This window comes from Pundamilia nyererei, unplaced genomic scaffold (genome assembly GCF_000239375.1).
Source record: "Pundamilia nyererei isolate P.nyererei 1_Seehausen unplaced genomic scaffold, PunNye1.0 scaffold00014, whole genome shotgun sequence".
Taxonomy (NCBI): Eukaryota; Metazoa; Chordata; class Actinopteri; order Cichliformes; family Cichlidae; genus Pundamilia; species Pundamilia nyererei.
Window position 1 is genome coordinate 4,657,766 of NW_005187415.1, and position 12,688 is coordinate 4,670,453.

A 12,688-nucleotide genomic window follows, 5' to 3' on the forward strand; every position below is an offset into this window, starting at 1 on the left:
TGTAATTGATCCAGTATGCAGTTTAGCATTGCTTTGTTAAAATGTGTGAGGCCTGCCCTGAAAAACATGTATGGTTGGGAGCATATGTTCCTCTTGAACCTGTATATACATTTCAAATTAATGGTAGATGTGCAGGCTGTTAATTCCACAGGCACTAATGGACCCCAATACCAACAGAGATGCAGGCTTACGAGCTGGATGGTCCTTCTGTACTCCAGAGGATGTGGCGTTCATGTTCTCCAAAAAGAATTTCAAATTTCAATTATCTGACCACAGGAGTTTTCCACTTTGCTTCAATCCATTTTAAACGAGCTTTGGCCCAGAGAAGACGCCAGTGTTTCTGGATCACATTCACATATGGCTTCTTCTTTGCATGCTAGAGGCTTAACCTGTGTTAATAAACAGTGATTTCTGGAAGTGTTCCTGAGCCCATGCAGTGATTTAAAGGACAAAATCATGTCATATTTTTAATGCTGGGCTTCCTGAAGCCCCAGAGATTGCAGGTATCCAGTACTGATTTCTGGCCTTGTCCCCTCTGCATAGAGATGTCTTCAGAGTCTCTCAATCTTTTTAATCTTTCTCAAAATTTTCCTTCAGCTGCTTCTCTTTAGTACCGCTTACTTTTCCAGCCTTAGTATAAATAGTGAAATTTCTCAGTTTAAATATTTGATGTTTTCTGTGTTATACTGTGAATAAACTGTGGGTTAATGGGATTTGCAAATCAGTGCATTCTATTTTCATTTACATCTTACACAGCATCCCCACTGTTTTGAAATTAATGATAAAGCCTTAGATATTTTTACAGCAGCAACGTAGGAAGGCATTAAACAGTGAGCCCACATTTGGAGCTTTAATGGTCAACCAGGCATCAGACTTTAACACAGGAGGCTGGTGTTTGTTTTCTTTCTCCAAGTGACAGCAGCTCCTGAATCATAATGTTTCTTTAAACCTAGTAAATCTTTAATCACAGGTTGGAACAGTTTGTATATTCAACGAGTTAAAAATGCTGACTTTATAATGTTTATTTGAAAATTTAAAATCCTGATAAAGTTAATAGTATAAAAGATGACTGCAGCTTTTAGTACTGAAAAGTAAAAAACAATTCAAATGTGCCTTATACCTGCATTCACTTTAATCACCAGCAGAGGGGTGCAGGAAGACTTCTGGAAAACATCCCTCTGTGACCTCAGAAAACACTTTCCTAGTTTCATCACGAACTTAAGTTTAAAGTCAAATTGAACAGGGCGTTAGTGTCATTTTGTAAATTATGGTCATTCTAAGGCTTAGGCAGGATATTCTCACTGGCTAACAACTTGCCAATTATAACAACTCCTCGTCCATCACACGTGGTTTCACAATAGAAAGCCCAAGCTAAAGGCTTCATAACAGAATTTCACTAACTAATGGGCGACATCGTGGTGGTTATTTCCAGCTTTTATATTATCTGCGGTAAAGATTTGAACATAGGAATTCCTTCTCCTGCAGTTTCTTCCTCTAAATGAGTACAGGCAGGCTTTGTGTTCCTCACACTCCATTAATACAATTTTCAGATGGATGGATTTGAATGTAGCCACTCTGACAGCATCAGTTTGTTTTGGATTTTTTCTTATAATTTTAATTCTGTAAAGTTGAACATTTTTGACAGGAATCGATCCACTGTATGTGATTCTATCTGCTTTTAGAGCCAACCCCGAGTGGTCATTACAGGCACTGCAGTTTTGTAAATTCGATTAATTTTATAGCTCTGGCGACTGCTGCTTGGTTTGATTGAAAAAACTAAAAACTAATACAAAAAAATCGTCACGAGCATGTTACTAATTACATGTTACTGCTAGAAAATAACTTGGGGCACCTTATGATCTAGCATATTTGCCTGATATCAGCCTAATAGCTTGAGAATGACTTCAGGAACCACAGTTTCCAGCCGCTTTCCCATCCCGTGAATTTTCCCGGTCAGACATTCAACCTTCCAAGAAAATCGAAAACCCCAGCTTTATTTAGAAGCGCACCGCTACTCTGGGTCCGCTACTTTTAAAAGTCTGAACAGTGATCTGAGATGAGGTGCAAGAGTCTAGTCACCTCCCAGATCACTTGATATGATATGATGAGAAATTGATTGCTTTTGTCCAGTGATTCCAAACATGTGCTGAACGCCTTAGATTTGAATCTTGCTGTGGAAAATGTGGCGTAATATCCCTTTATTTTAACTGGTCCTTGCACCGCATCCTTAATAGTAAATAAATGTCAAGAATTCGTCCCTTGCACTTTGCTAAGAGTCATATGACCCAGTCAGCACTAAAGGGGCGGTGCACAGTTGGTGCAAACGGCGCAAGGGGCGGCAGCTTTTTGGAGAATGGATCCAGTGAGAACCCAATAGGACACTTTCGATACTTTTTGGCACTCAGAAGTGAGTTAACGATAACTTTCGTGCCTCCTGGTGTGAATTTGCATGGGTTTTCTGCGGTAAAACCCCGGTACTTATCTCGCAGCTGTAGGGTTTTCCAAGTTGTCTTTGCGGTTTTTATTTTTTTTATTTTACCTGGCTCGGGGGAAAGTACGCTTCTCTCAACAAAAAAACCCCCCCAAACTAAAAAGGTTTTCTCTTTTGTTTTAGCCATGATTTTCCTGTAACCAAATACACGGCACGCGTTCTGATCAAAGGCAAAGCGAGTTTTGGCACTCTTTACGCGCGTGTCCGCTCCATCTGAGCATCAGCACCAGCGCAGAGCAGATCTATACTGGAAATTTAAAAAAAGAAAAAGAAAAAAAAGATGACGAATAAGGACATTCAAATTAAGATTTGTTTTTTTTAAAGATTATTAAACGAGTGGAACGTTTTATCTTCCACGCTAGAGACACTGGATCTCCTTTTTGGTGGGATGAGAAGTTGGATTGTAAAACTGAATCTGCTCCCTGTTTTTTTGCAGCGTTAGCAGTAGAGACCACGTCACTCTGTCTACTCCCCCTTTTCCTTCCCTTGTTGGAGCAACATCCACAGCTTAGAAACAGCTGGATAAAGATTTTGGATCAGAAAAGCACAATCATGATGACCGGATTTCGACTAAACCTGTCGCCCCTGAAGGAGCCCCTCGGCTTCGTCAAACTGGTGGAGTGGGTAAGTTGGACGCAAACTATTGTACGCGTATTTTCTGAGTTTGCAGGGAGAGTGTGGGTCCTACCCACAGGACAGGGAGGTCCAGTTCTTCCTTGATTCTTGGGTTTCCCCTTCTCCCTACAGAAGAAAGAAAAACACTAGTTAGAACGTTATAGCAGATTATTAGATTAAGCCTCAAAAGCATGACTACAACTTGATTAAACATTGGTTGAGGTTTGAATTTAAGCCAAGAAGAACGTATATATATGTGTAAGGTTAATTGTTGTTCCTTATAACACTAGAAGAAATAAGATAAAAACACTAATATGGTTAGAATGAAATAATGTAAGGCCTCTAGACAAATGTGTACAGCATTTTTCTAGGACACAAGAAAGTCTGCTGAAGTGGTGCAGATTAGTGCAGCTGGACTTGCCTGCCCTTCAGACAACACAGTTACATATTAATGCATCTTTTACCAATAATTCACCTCCGAGTGACTGCTTGTGGCTGAAACGTTTCAGTTACACGCACACTCACTTAAACATGCAGGAGATTTCTTGCGGAAAGTCCAGCGATCAGTTGTTCTCTGCATAACTGGGTCAGGAATCCAGCCCGGCAACGCTTTCCCTCAGCTGTTCTATTTTTTCATAACACACACAGGCTGGAAGAGCTTTATGGCAACAGTAACACTCAGTCATCTGACTCAGAAAGTGTTGGTTTTATACAACACAAAGTCATTTCTCATTTACGTGGGGCTAGATGATGAAACGTGTGCAGGTATTCACACAATAATAAAGAGGTTTAACCGACATGATGGTGCTAATAGTCCAGGAGAGGACATGGACACAGTATGAAGGTTATTCTGTGAAAGGTGTTCTGGGCACGTCCTACTGGGAGGAGCTCCTAGGACAAGCGGGAAAGATTACATCTCTTGGTTGACTTTGGAATGCCCCCCCACTGACCAATCTCCGGAAGAGCTGAAGGAGTTGGCTGGGGCATCTTCTTGGACTTGGACTCTACAATCCAGACTCTGATAAGCAACAAAGAATGGATGGATACACTTTTTGTGACAAACACTACATCCTGTGTGTGTGTGTGTGTGTGTGTGTGTGTGTGTGTGTGTGTGTGTGTGTGTGTGTGTGTGTGTGTGCATCCCCCGCAAACTCTTAAACACACAATCCTACAGACAGCCTACAGAAAGTATCCTGCCTTCAGGTGATAGCACGTTCAGTAGATCTAAGAACAAAATTTAATGTAACATGAAAACTGAAGGTTATCAAACAGGTTTTTTTATCCAGAATTCATCTCCCTTATAAATTGTTTATTGAATCAAATGCCACTTTATTTGTACTCATATCTGGCACGTCCTGAACAGTCGTACCACCCAAGATGTTATCTCCCACACAGTAGGACACAGGGAGGAGTCTTCAGCATAACAAACGCTACAAGGATGCCCCCATTCCCTCATCGTTGTTTAATAAGAATGATAATAAAGCGTTTTCTCTCTCTTTATGGACTCGTGACTCCACCACATTTCTCTGGCTAAATATGGAGAGCCAGTTTGTGCAGGGCCTCTGGAGGGAAACACAGTGACACGAGTAGGCGTGCACACACTCAAGTGGATTTGGGATTCGTGGTCAGACTGACCAGAGCTCTGCGACTACTGTGTGAGAAATGAAGTGCTGATTATACCGCTTTTCTGCCAACGTTTCTAACTTTTTGGGAAATTTGTCTTTCCTTAACAGCTTGTCAAAGTACAGACCCCTCCTTCTGCAAGCACTTTCTCTTTCCTTATCAGTTCAGGTCGTTTTTATAACATACAAAAAAACTAATAAATGGTAGCTTCTTCTGCGTATTATGAATAGGTGCTGTGTGTGTGGATTGTTTATTCTCCCTCACAGCTCGATTATGAGCTCTAGTTTCAGGAATGTCTATAATTTGGCACTGAGGGGTTTGCAGATGTTTTGGATGCCAAACAAATGGAGACTAAGGACTGATAAGGTATTGCTGTGTTGCCACAGTTTTTAGAGAGTCACAGTGTTTTAAGAAGATGCCAATGTGTGTTTGGGCTATGCTGGCCCTTGCAGTAGTTCATAAAGGCAGAGACAATTTGAGAGAAGTATGTAATTTTAGCCAAGAAAAAAAGAGAAAAAAAACAGGAAGTGGCAGTCAGTGACATCTGGAGAAACATCTGGAGAGAAGTCTCGAGGTGTGGGGGTTTGTGGTGTACATAAAGCGTCAAAGGACAGCTGCCCCCGTTGAAAGCACTTTGCAGCGTGACCGTGTGTGATACAGTTTTGCTGACAAAACAGAATTCAGGAAGTGAGTTTGAAGTATTGTAAAGGTTTTAGTTGGTGTGTCCTCCTAAATGGGCCGATTTTATTGTATGTTTTTCTGTATAAGGAAACATTCTCTATGGGCTCAAAGGCCATTTCTTTGTTTTCATGATGCAAACCACTTCCTGGCCTTCAGTCTGTAGACTCCCTGTACAAGGAGATACAGAGCCAGTTCACATCCACCTTTATCTCAGGTATTATTAATTTGGTGATGGTGGGGAAGAAGAACCTCAGTTTGTTTCATGTCATGTTCTGCTTCTTTGGGTTCTCAGAGTGCTGTAGCTTCATCTGCTTATCCTGAATTTGATAAGTGGAAGAAAACGAATGGATTGTTTGGTCTTTAAAAAGCATTTATTTAAAAAAAATCATCTATGATCAAGAGGGTTAGCAAACTGCATCTGTAACTAAATGGGATGCTAATTAAATACATGCAGGCTATAAATCAGGGGTAGGGAATTCCAGGCCTCGAGAGCCGGTGTCCTGCAGGTTTTAGATCTCACCCTGGGTCAACACACCTGAATCAAATGATTAGTTCATTACCAGGTCTCTGGAGAACTTCAAGACATGTTGAGGAGGTCGTTTAGCCATTTAAATCAGCTGTGTTGTATCAAGGACACATCTAAAACCTGCAGGGCACTGGCTCTCGAGGCCTGGAGTTCCCTACCCCTGCTATAAATCATTAAAAAACTGAACATCCCTCCCCTTAGAATATATTTTAGTGCAACTTCACAGTAAACAAGCAAGGTGTGGATGTGAGTTAGAAATTGAGGGCACTGCACACTCAGAGAATCATGGGGCACCCAGAAAAGAAACCTGTTGGGAAGGTTTATGTACTACATCATCCAGAGTGACAATAATGAGACTTTGTATCAGGAGGAAATCAGCAATTTGTAGTACAGAGCACAGAAAACAACCTACTGCTTAACAGAAAACAAAACTAAGGATCTGACTACTGATTTCAGCTAAAAGAAAGCAATTTGATGTAGATTAGTAGAGCTGATGAACCTTTTTCAATATGTTTTTACTCACAAAGTTTTATAAACGTAAATTAAATGTGAGAAGAAAAAGGGCATGTCAGGAGTGGGATTTGAACCCACGCCTCCATTTGGAGACCAGAAGTCCCTTTCGTGAGGAAGGAGTGAATCCTTGAGTCTGGCGCCTTAGACCACTCGGCCATCCTGACAGCTGTCAAAATCACTCATGACATCACAACTACACCTAAAGACTTGCACAATCTCAATGTATTTTTCACTTTGCTGTGACTAAGGATGTAGAGGGCTGGTATAAGAGTTAATCTAACATTATTCTCTATCCTTTCTAATTATGGTCAGTTTTCTGTAGCAGGGATATAAAATGAATAAGACTCAGAATCACTGAACAGATTGAAATCAGAAACTACTGTGCCTACATATTTACAGAAGCTGGGCTCCGTTTTCATTCAAAACTCAACAAATTCACAGAGTATGCCATTTCCCTCCAAAAATCCTTGTGCTGATTTTAGCTAAGCATTCGTCCATGTTTCTCCATGGAACTAAGTGGCACATTCTAGTTAAGTATCACACTTTGCAGTTGGATGTCTTCACAAACAGACTTCAGACAGTTTGCACAGGCAGTTAAACCTCCTCCACCCCCTCAGGGTTGTATGCTCAGCCCTCTTCCTGTTCACTCTGTGCACCCTTGACTGCTTTCACAGACATGGAAAGAAACCCATCTTCGGGAGGAAATCAACATTGTTGCATTGTGGTGGACAGAAAACCTCTCAAACTCCATGAAACAAAGGAGCTGATGATTCATTTTAAGAAGAGTCAATCATTCCATGAGTTGTAATCAAACAGCTTGATTGAAATTGGAGAGTAAAAATTTTTGGCAAGAAGGGGAATTGAAACCAAAACCCCAAGACCAGACCAGAAGTCCCTTTTTTTGTGGACGGTATCTATCCTTGAGTCTGGCGCCTTAGACCGCTCGGCCATCCTGACAAGCTAGCTGACGGTGTCATCTAAGTCAAGATTGACATTACAAAAACAAGCAAACAATTCTAACTTTAGCCCTTCTCTCTTCTGGGGTTGTATTGATGATCAATACGAAACGTGATTGAGGGAAAATGGAAATGTTGACGTGCCTGTCTTTGTCAGCTAGAATTTATTCCATTCATTCCATTCCAATTCATTCTCTCATTATAGTCATAGAAAAATATCAACATAGTGATAAACTGCCTGACAGCAACATAGCTTTGAGTCTCATAGTGGAAGCAAGAACTAATTCTTCCCTTTCTTTGGCACTCAATTATTTAAACATGGGGCCATGACCCCGAGATTAAGAGTCTCATGCGCTGCCATATGAGCTAGCTGGGCTGTGAAGCAATGTTACAACACTGGTCTCAGTTTAGTTTAGCTAATGGTACTATGCCTCCTGCTTGCAAACTCATCTGGACTAAATTATGGATTTAAAGGGTTTGAAAACATGGTATAAAAGAGATCAAAGAGTGAGTTGCATACCTGAAGCAGCAGGCTTTTGTGTATCATTCTATTGTAGTTGTTTAATTAAAAAAATAAGTCCAGTATTATAGAATGTAACCAAAGGCACCCGCGGTTGCCTTTGAGGGTGCAAAACGTTTGGTTAACATTGTTGTGTTCGTTGGGGAGAAAAGTTACAAACATACAGTACAGCTCTTCAGAGTCAAACTACTAGCGATCAAAGATTTATGTCAACTTGACAAACTGAACGCATTCTGTACTGTACAGGAGACACGGCACGAGATTGATTGACAATGGTCTACAGCCAATCAGGACACAGAACACAATGTGCTGAAAGAAAAAAAAACATGCAAAATTCCACCAAAAAAAAATAAATCTGTGAAACAGCGAGACCGCGAAAGGTGAACCGCATTATAGCGAGGGACCACTGTAACTAAAAAACACTCTACTCTGCTTTATCTCCTATTTCGCACCCAATGGGACTGCACTTACAGAATTAACATTGTCCTGTATTTGAAAAGGCTGGAAACTAGCATTTGAGTAAATGAATGCTTCCTCAATTACCCTTTTTTTAAAGACATGAAAAGCCACTGTCATCATTTATTTACAGCCTTTTACAAAATCATCCTTCTTGTGGGAGCAGCAGCCTAATCAGAAGTACCCAGACACCCCAATGCTCTGCCACCTCCAGCTCTTCCAGGGGCATTCCCAAGAGACAGTTTAAAGTAGCTTAGGACAAAAATATGGTTGCATATAAGATTACCACAAGAGACAAGCAAAGTTAGTAACTAGATAATAATTTTAGTGTAATATTTATTAGCCAAAGAAAGACCCACACATTTCCATAAATAGTCGGTGGAGACCAAAACAGAGGAAAAAGGAAATTGAACTTTACTTCAAGATTACCGTGTAGCCAGATACAGAATTCCAAATGTAAGTTACTATTGCATATCGTTGCAGCATGTCTGCTAGATGTGCAAACATGGAAGCCTCTATTTGCTGTGATCTTCACCATATTAACTGTTAAATGCAACATTGGTGGTCACAGGGCAGTCAAAAATCTAAAAGTCATAAATCTAAGAGCTATTTATTTATTGCACTGAAATACGAAGCTTTCCACGACACATGGTGCCTATTTTCACTTGAAATCATTGTTACCCATCATGCTGCTCAGTGATTTCTATTATCACTGGTTAACCTTGTTTAAAGGTTGAGCTGAGTGGCAGCCACCCTCACTAAAAGAATTCTGTTTGTGTTGGTTTAAAGGGGAGCATTAGTGTCACATGGTCAGCAGGCTGAATCAGATGCTTTTCTGCAAGAAAGAATTTAAGAGCTGAGTGGCAGGATTAGTGAAACCATGCAAGTCACATTTTTACGTTTTGAAAAAATGATGTGGTTCTTTAAAGGAAATACTTGATTTGTGCTGTCATGTTTTTTTCTGTATCTTTTTTCAATGGCAAATAGAAAGTCACTGACCCAATATTTGATCCTCTCTTTCAAATTCTTGAAACTCTTCTTTTATGATCCTGTAAAAATTGCTCAGTTGTTGTATTTTTTCAGGCAATTCTTTATATTGAACATGCTGATCATAATCCCACCACTTAGAAATTCTCCAGAGCCTATGCTTTCCTGGTTTTGATGTTATTAATAACTTTTTTCTCATGCCACTATCTTCTTACTGTCCAAACAGCTCACAGCCATATTTGCTTTTGGCTGCTGCGGTGGATTTTCAGGGAAGAACGTCATATCTATCCTCTGTGGCGATGGCAGTAATGAAACTCTCAATGCCATGTATCAATACCCATTTAGGTGAGCATTTCAACATATTTAATTTTCACGTACAGTTTAAGTTAATTATATAAGAAATTACCCATTTATTCTGTCTATTCTCTATCATTCCCAGGTTAAGCCAGTTCCCGCTCATTGATAAAAATACGACTCTTTGTAACCACTCTGTCACTACAACACACATGATGGGAGACTCGGCCTCCTCGGCGGAGTTCTTTGTAGGTGTTGGCATTGTCTGCTTCCTTTACAGCATGGCAGCTCTGCTGGTGTATTTAGGCTACATGCACGTCTACAAGGACTCTGACTTTGGACCCATTTTTGTGAGTCTTGATCTTGCCTCCTGTAATCGTCCCAGTTGATGCAAGGCCTGATTTGAAATGTATTGAAATTGTTCATGTATTTACCCTCCTCTCCAGGACTTTGTGATCACAGCGATCCTGGTTTTCCTGTGGCTGGTGTGTTCATCCGCCTGGGCTAAAGGCCTGCAGAATGTAAAGAGTGCCACAGACACTGAAGGCATCAGTGGCACGCTGGCACTCTGTAAGGGTAGCAACATCACCTGTGAGGTCACGGAGTTTGCTAACATGCGGACCCTCAATATATCTGTGGTGAGATGAAATAATAATCAGCTGATATTAACTGTTTGCTGATATATGATTATCAGCATTTATAAGTGCCAATAAATGAAAATGTGTAAAGCATAGAATAGACAGGAGCAGCACCTTTGATTGATGTTTCATCGTTTGTCCACCAGAGGGCATGTTTGGAATGGCAACAAATGTTCGGGAAATCTGTTTCTGCTTTGTGTGTTTGAAAGATAAAAAAATATTGGTTTTAACATTACTAAATATTGCATTGATATAAAAAAAATATTTCTAATGATTATTTTTTTGTCTATATTATCCAGGTGTTTGGCTACCTTAACATGCTTGTGTGGGCGTTCAATGCTTGGTTTGTGTACAAAGAGACTCGCTGGCACTCCCGGAAATTTTCATCCCAACCTGGACCAGGAAGGCACCAGGTCCCTGCGCCAATCTAACATACAGATACACACAAAGACTCAGTACAAAACACAGAAAACATGCACATGCCATATACAGAAAATCACCCTTAACTGCACGCACACACATACACATACACATACACATACAAAAAGTATGCGTGCATGTTAAGTACACGTGGAGAAATGAAGAGATTTTAACACATAAACACACACACACAAATACTCTGTGAAAGTGATGAAGACACACAAAGTGAAGGATCAATGGGTAGCTCATATTAAACTGCTGACTGCAGTTAAGTTTTGCAGCAGTACAGATTTGCATTGGTGTTTTGTAACCCAATATGACCTGATGTGGTATCAGGTGGTAGACAAGAAGCCATCCACACACAATAGCAGCACCAATGCAACAAGCATGCCAAATCCTTTTAAATGCGCCGCTGTTCTATTATTCTTAAATGGCTTCAGATGCTTTGCACACGGTGATCGAATCCTATGACCTGATTTGGTCTTCATAGAAGTATTGCAGTTTATGAGGTTTTCTGCCTCGCCTGGTTTATTACACTTATTTTTACACAGATGAACGTAAGGTGCTCAGCCCTTTCTCTGTGACACCACACTTGGACATTTTATTTTCTAAGATCTAAGATCATCTGCTTTAAGGGCAGTGTGAAAAGCACATTTTATGACTCCTTGTTAACCGTAACTAAATGTGTTTATTTACAAAAGTGAGTGTGATCGATATTGCAAAATGTAATATACATTTTGCCTTGTATTTGCACATTTTTCAAAAATATTTGTAGATTAAAAAGATATGCCTCATTCCAAAACCATTTCTTTTACATCAGTTAACTGACTCCCTCATACCCTCTAGTGTCAGAAAGAGGGAATCACTGAAGTCTCTATGAAACTCGACTCATGCCAACCATTTATCCTTACGGATTTTTCTTTGTAAAAAACAGGCAAGCAGCCTGACCTAGTTTATTTCCAAGGTTAAAATAACTGTAGTCTAGGACCTTTTTATTTTGCACTGATGAGGTGCTTGTGTGATTTTATCAATGTTGCATTAAAGGAACAATTCACCCTCAAAATCAAATATACATTTTTTTTTCAGGCGTACTACCATGTGTCCAACAAACACGGCACAACCTGTTTGTTTACATCCTGTCACGGTGTCAGTCAGCTAAGCAAATATGTAAATTTGATTTTTGATGTCAATTGTCTCTTTAAGCACTGTGAGCATAAATCCATGAAGAATACTTGAGAGTTGCTTTCTTTAACCCGAATGCAGTGCAGTCACACTTTTCTTCAAAGGTACCAGTTAAAGCATTTTCAACTTTCTTGTTAATTTCATCCCTTTTTGCAGCGAAAATATTCAGCCAAAGCGCTATTTTCTTTTATCCTGGTTTAAGCTTCCTACATATCTCTTATGTGATTTTTAAGCCTGTTATTGTGCCGTTGTTTAAACTAGTCCATCCTGTTTTCCATAGTTGTTTTGGTTTTCTTTCCCCAGACCAAATGGTGAGCTGGTATTGTGTTTTAAGAACTGTGTCGTATTTTTGTATCATTTCTCATTTTCAGTATATCCAGATGTGTTTTTTGATTATTATTATTTTTTCTCCTTGTCCTTTCTATTGTGTTTTGACTGTCTCTGTGTAGGGTGGTTTCATTCCTTCTATTCCTTTAACTTTAAAGTTCAGTGAAACAGCAAGTGTCTGGTGTACTGGTTATGCCACTGCACTCCTGTAATCAGCTATAGCTTCTTCTTTTTTTTAATGATTCCTTTACATTTAACCTGCCAATTTTTCTTATGCAATGCACTCTGTCACATGCACAATTTGGATGTACTTTTTTCCAATAAAAAAAACAAAAAAATGAGGACGTTTCTTTTAGTCTTTGTATGAATGCAAGCCTACATTCATTCCCACAAGAGAAGCCTTTTAAAATAAAAGAACTATTTTACTTTTGTGTCACTAAAGTTTTTGTTATATAAGAA

At 39.8% G+C, this 12,688-nt stretch overlaps 1 protein-coding gene and 1 non-coding gene across 2 annotated transcripts; one reads left to right on the top strand and one right to left on the bottom strand.

Moving 5' to 3' along the window:
• The first annotated feature begins 2,326 nt into the window (after positions 1-2,326).
• On the top strand, positions 2,327-12,564 carry sypl1 (synaptophysin-like 1). Its single transcript, XM_005725251.1, has 6 exons — positions 2,327-2,407; positions 2,928-3,115; positions 9,595-9,713; positions 9,808-10,012; positions 10,109-10,300; positions 10,600-12,564. The coding sequence occupies exons 2-6, from the start codon at positions 3,044-3,046 to the stop codon at positions 10,729-10,731; spliced, it is 720 nt and encodes a 239-aa protein (XP_005725308.1). The 5' UTR covers positions 2,327-2,407; positions 2,928-3,043; the 3' UTR covers positions 10,732-12,564.
• Positions 6,503-6,613, bottom strand: trnal-caa (transfer RNA leucine (anticodon CAA)). The gene is made up of 2 exons: positions 6,576-6,613; positions 6,503-6,548 (listed from the first exon to the last, which is right to left on the bottom strand). It is a non-coding gene; the product is annotated as a tRNA-Leu (tRNA).
• Positions 12,565-12,688: the final 124 nt, after the last annotated feature.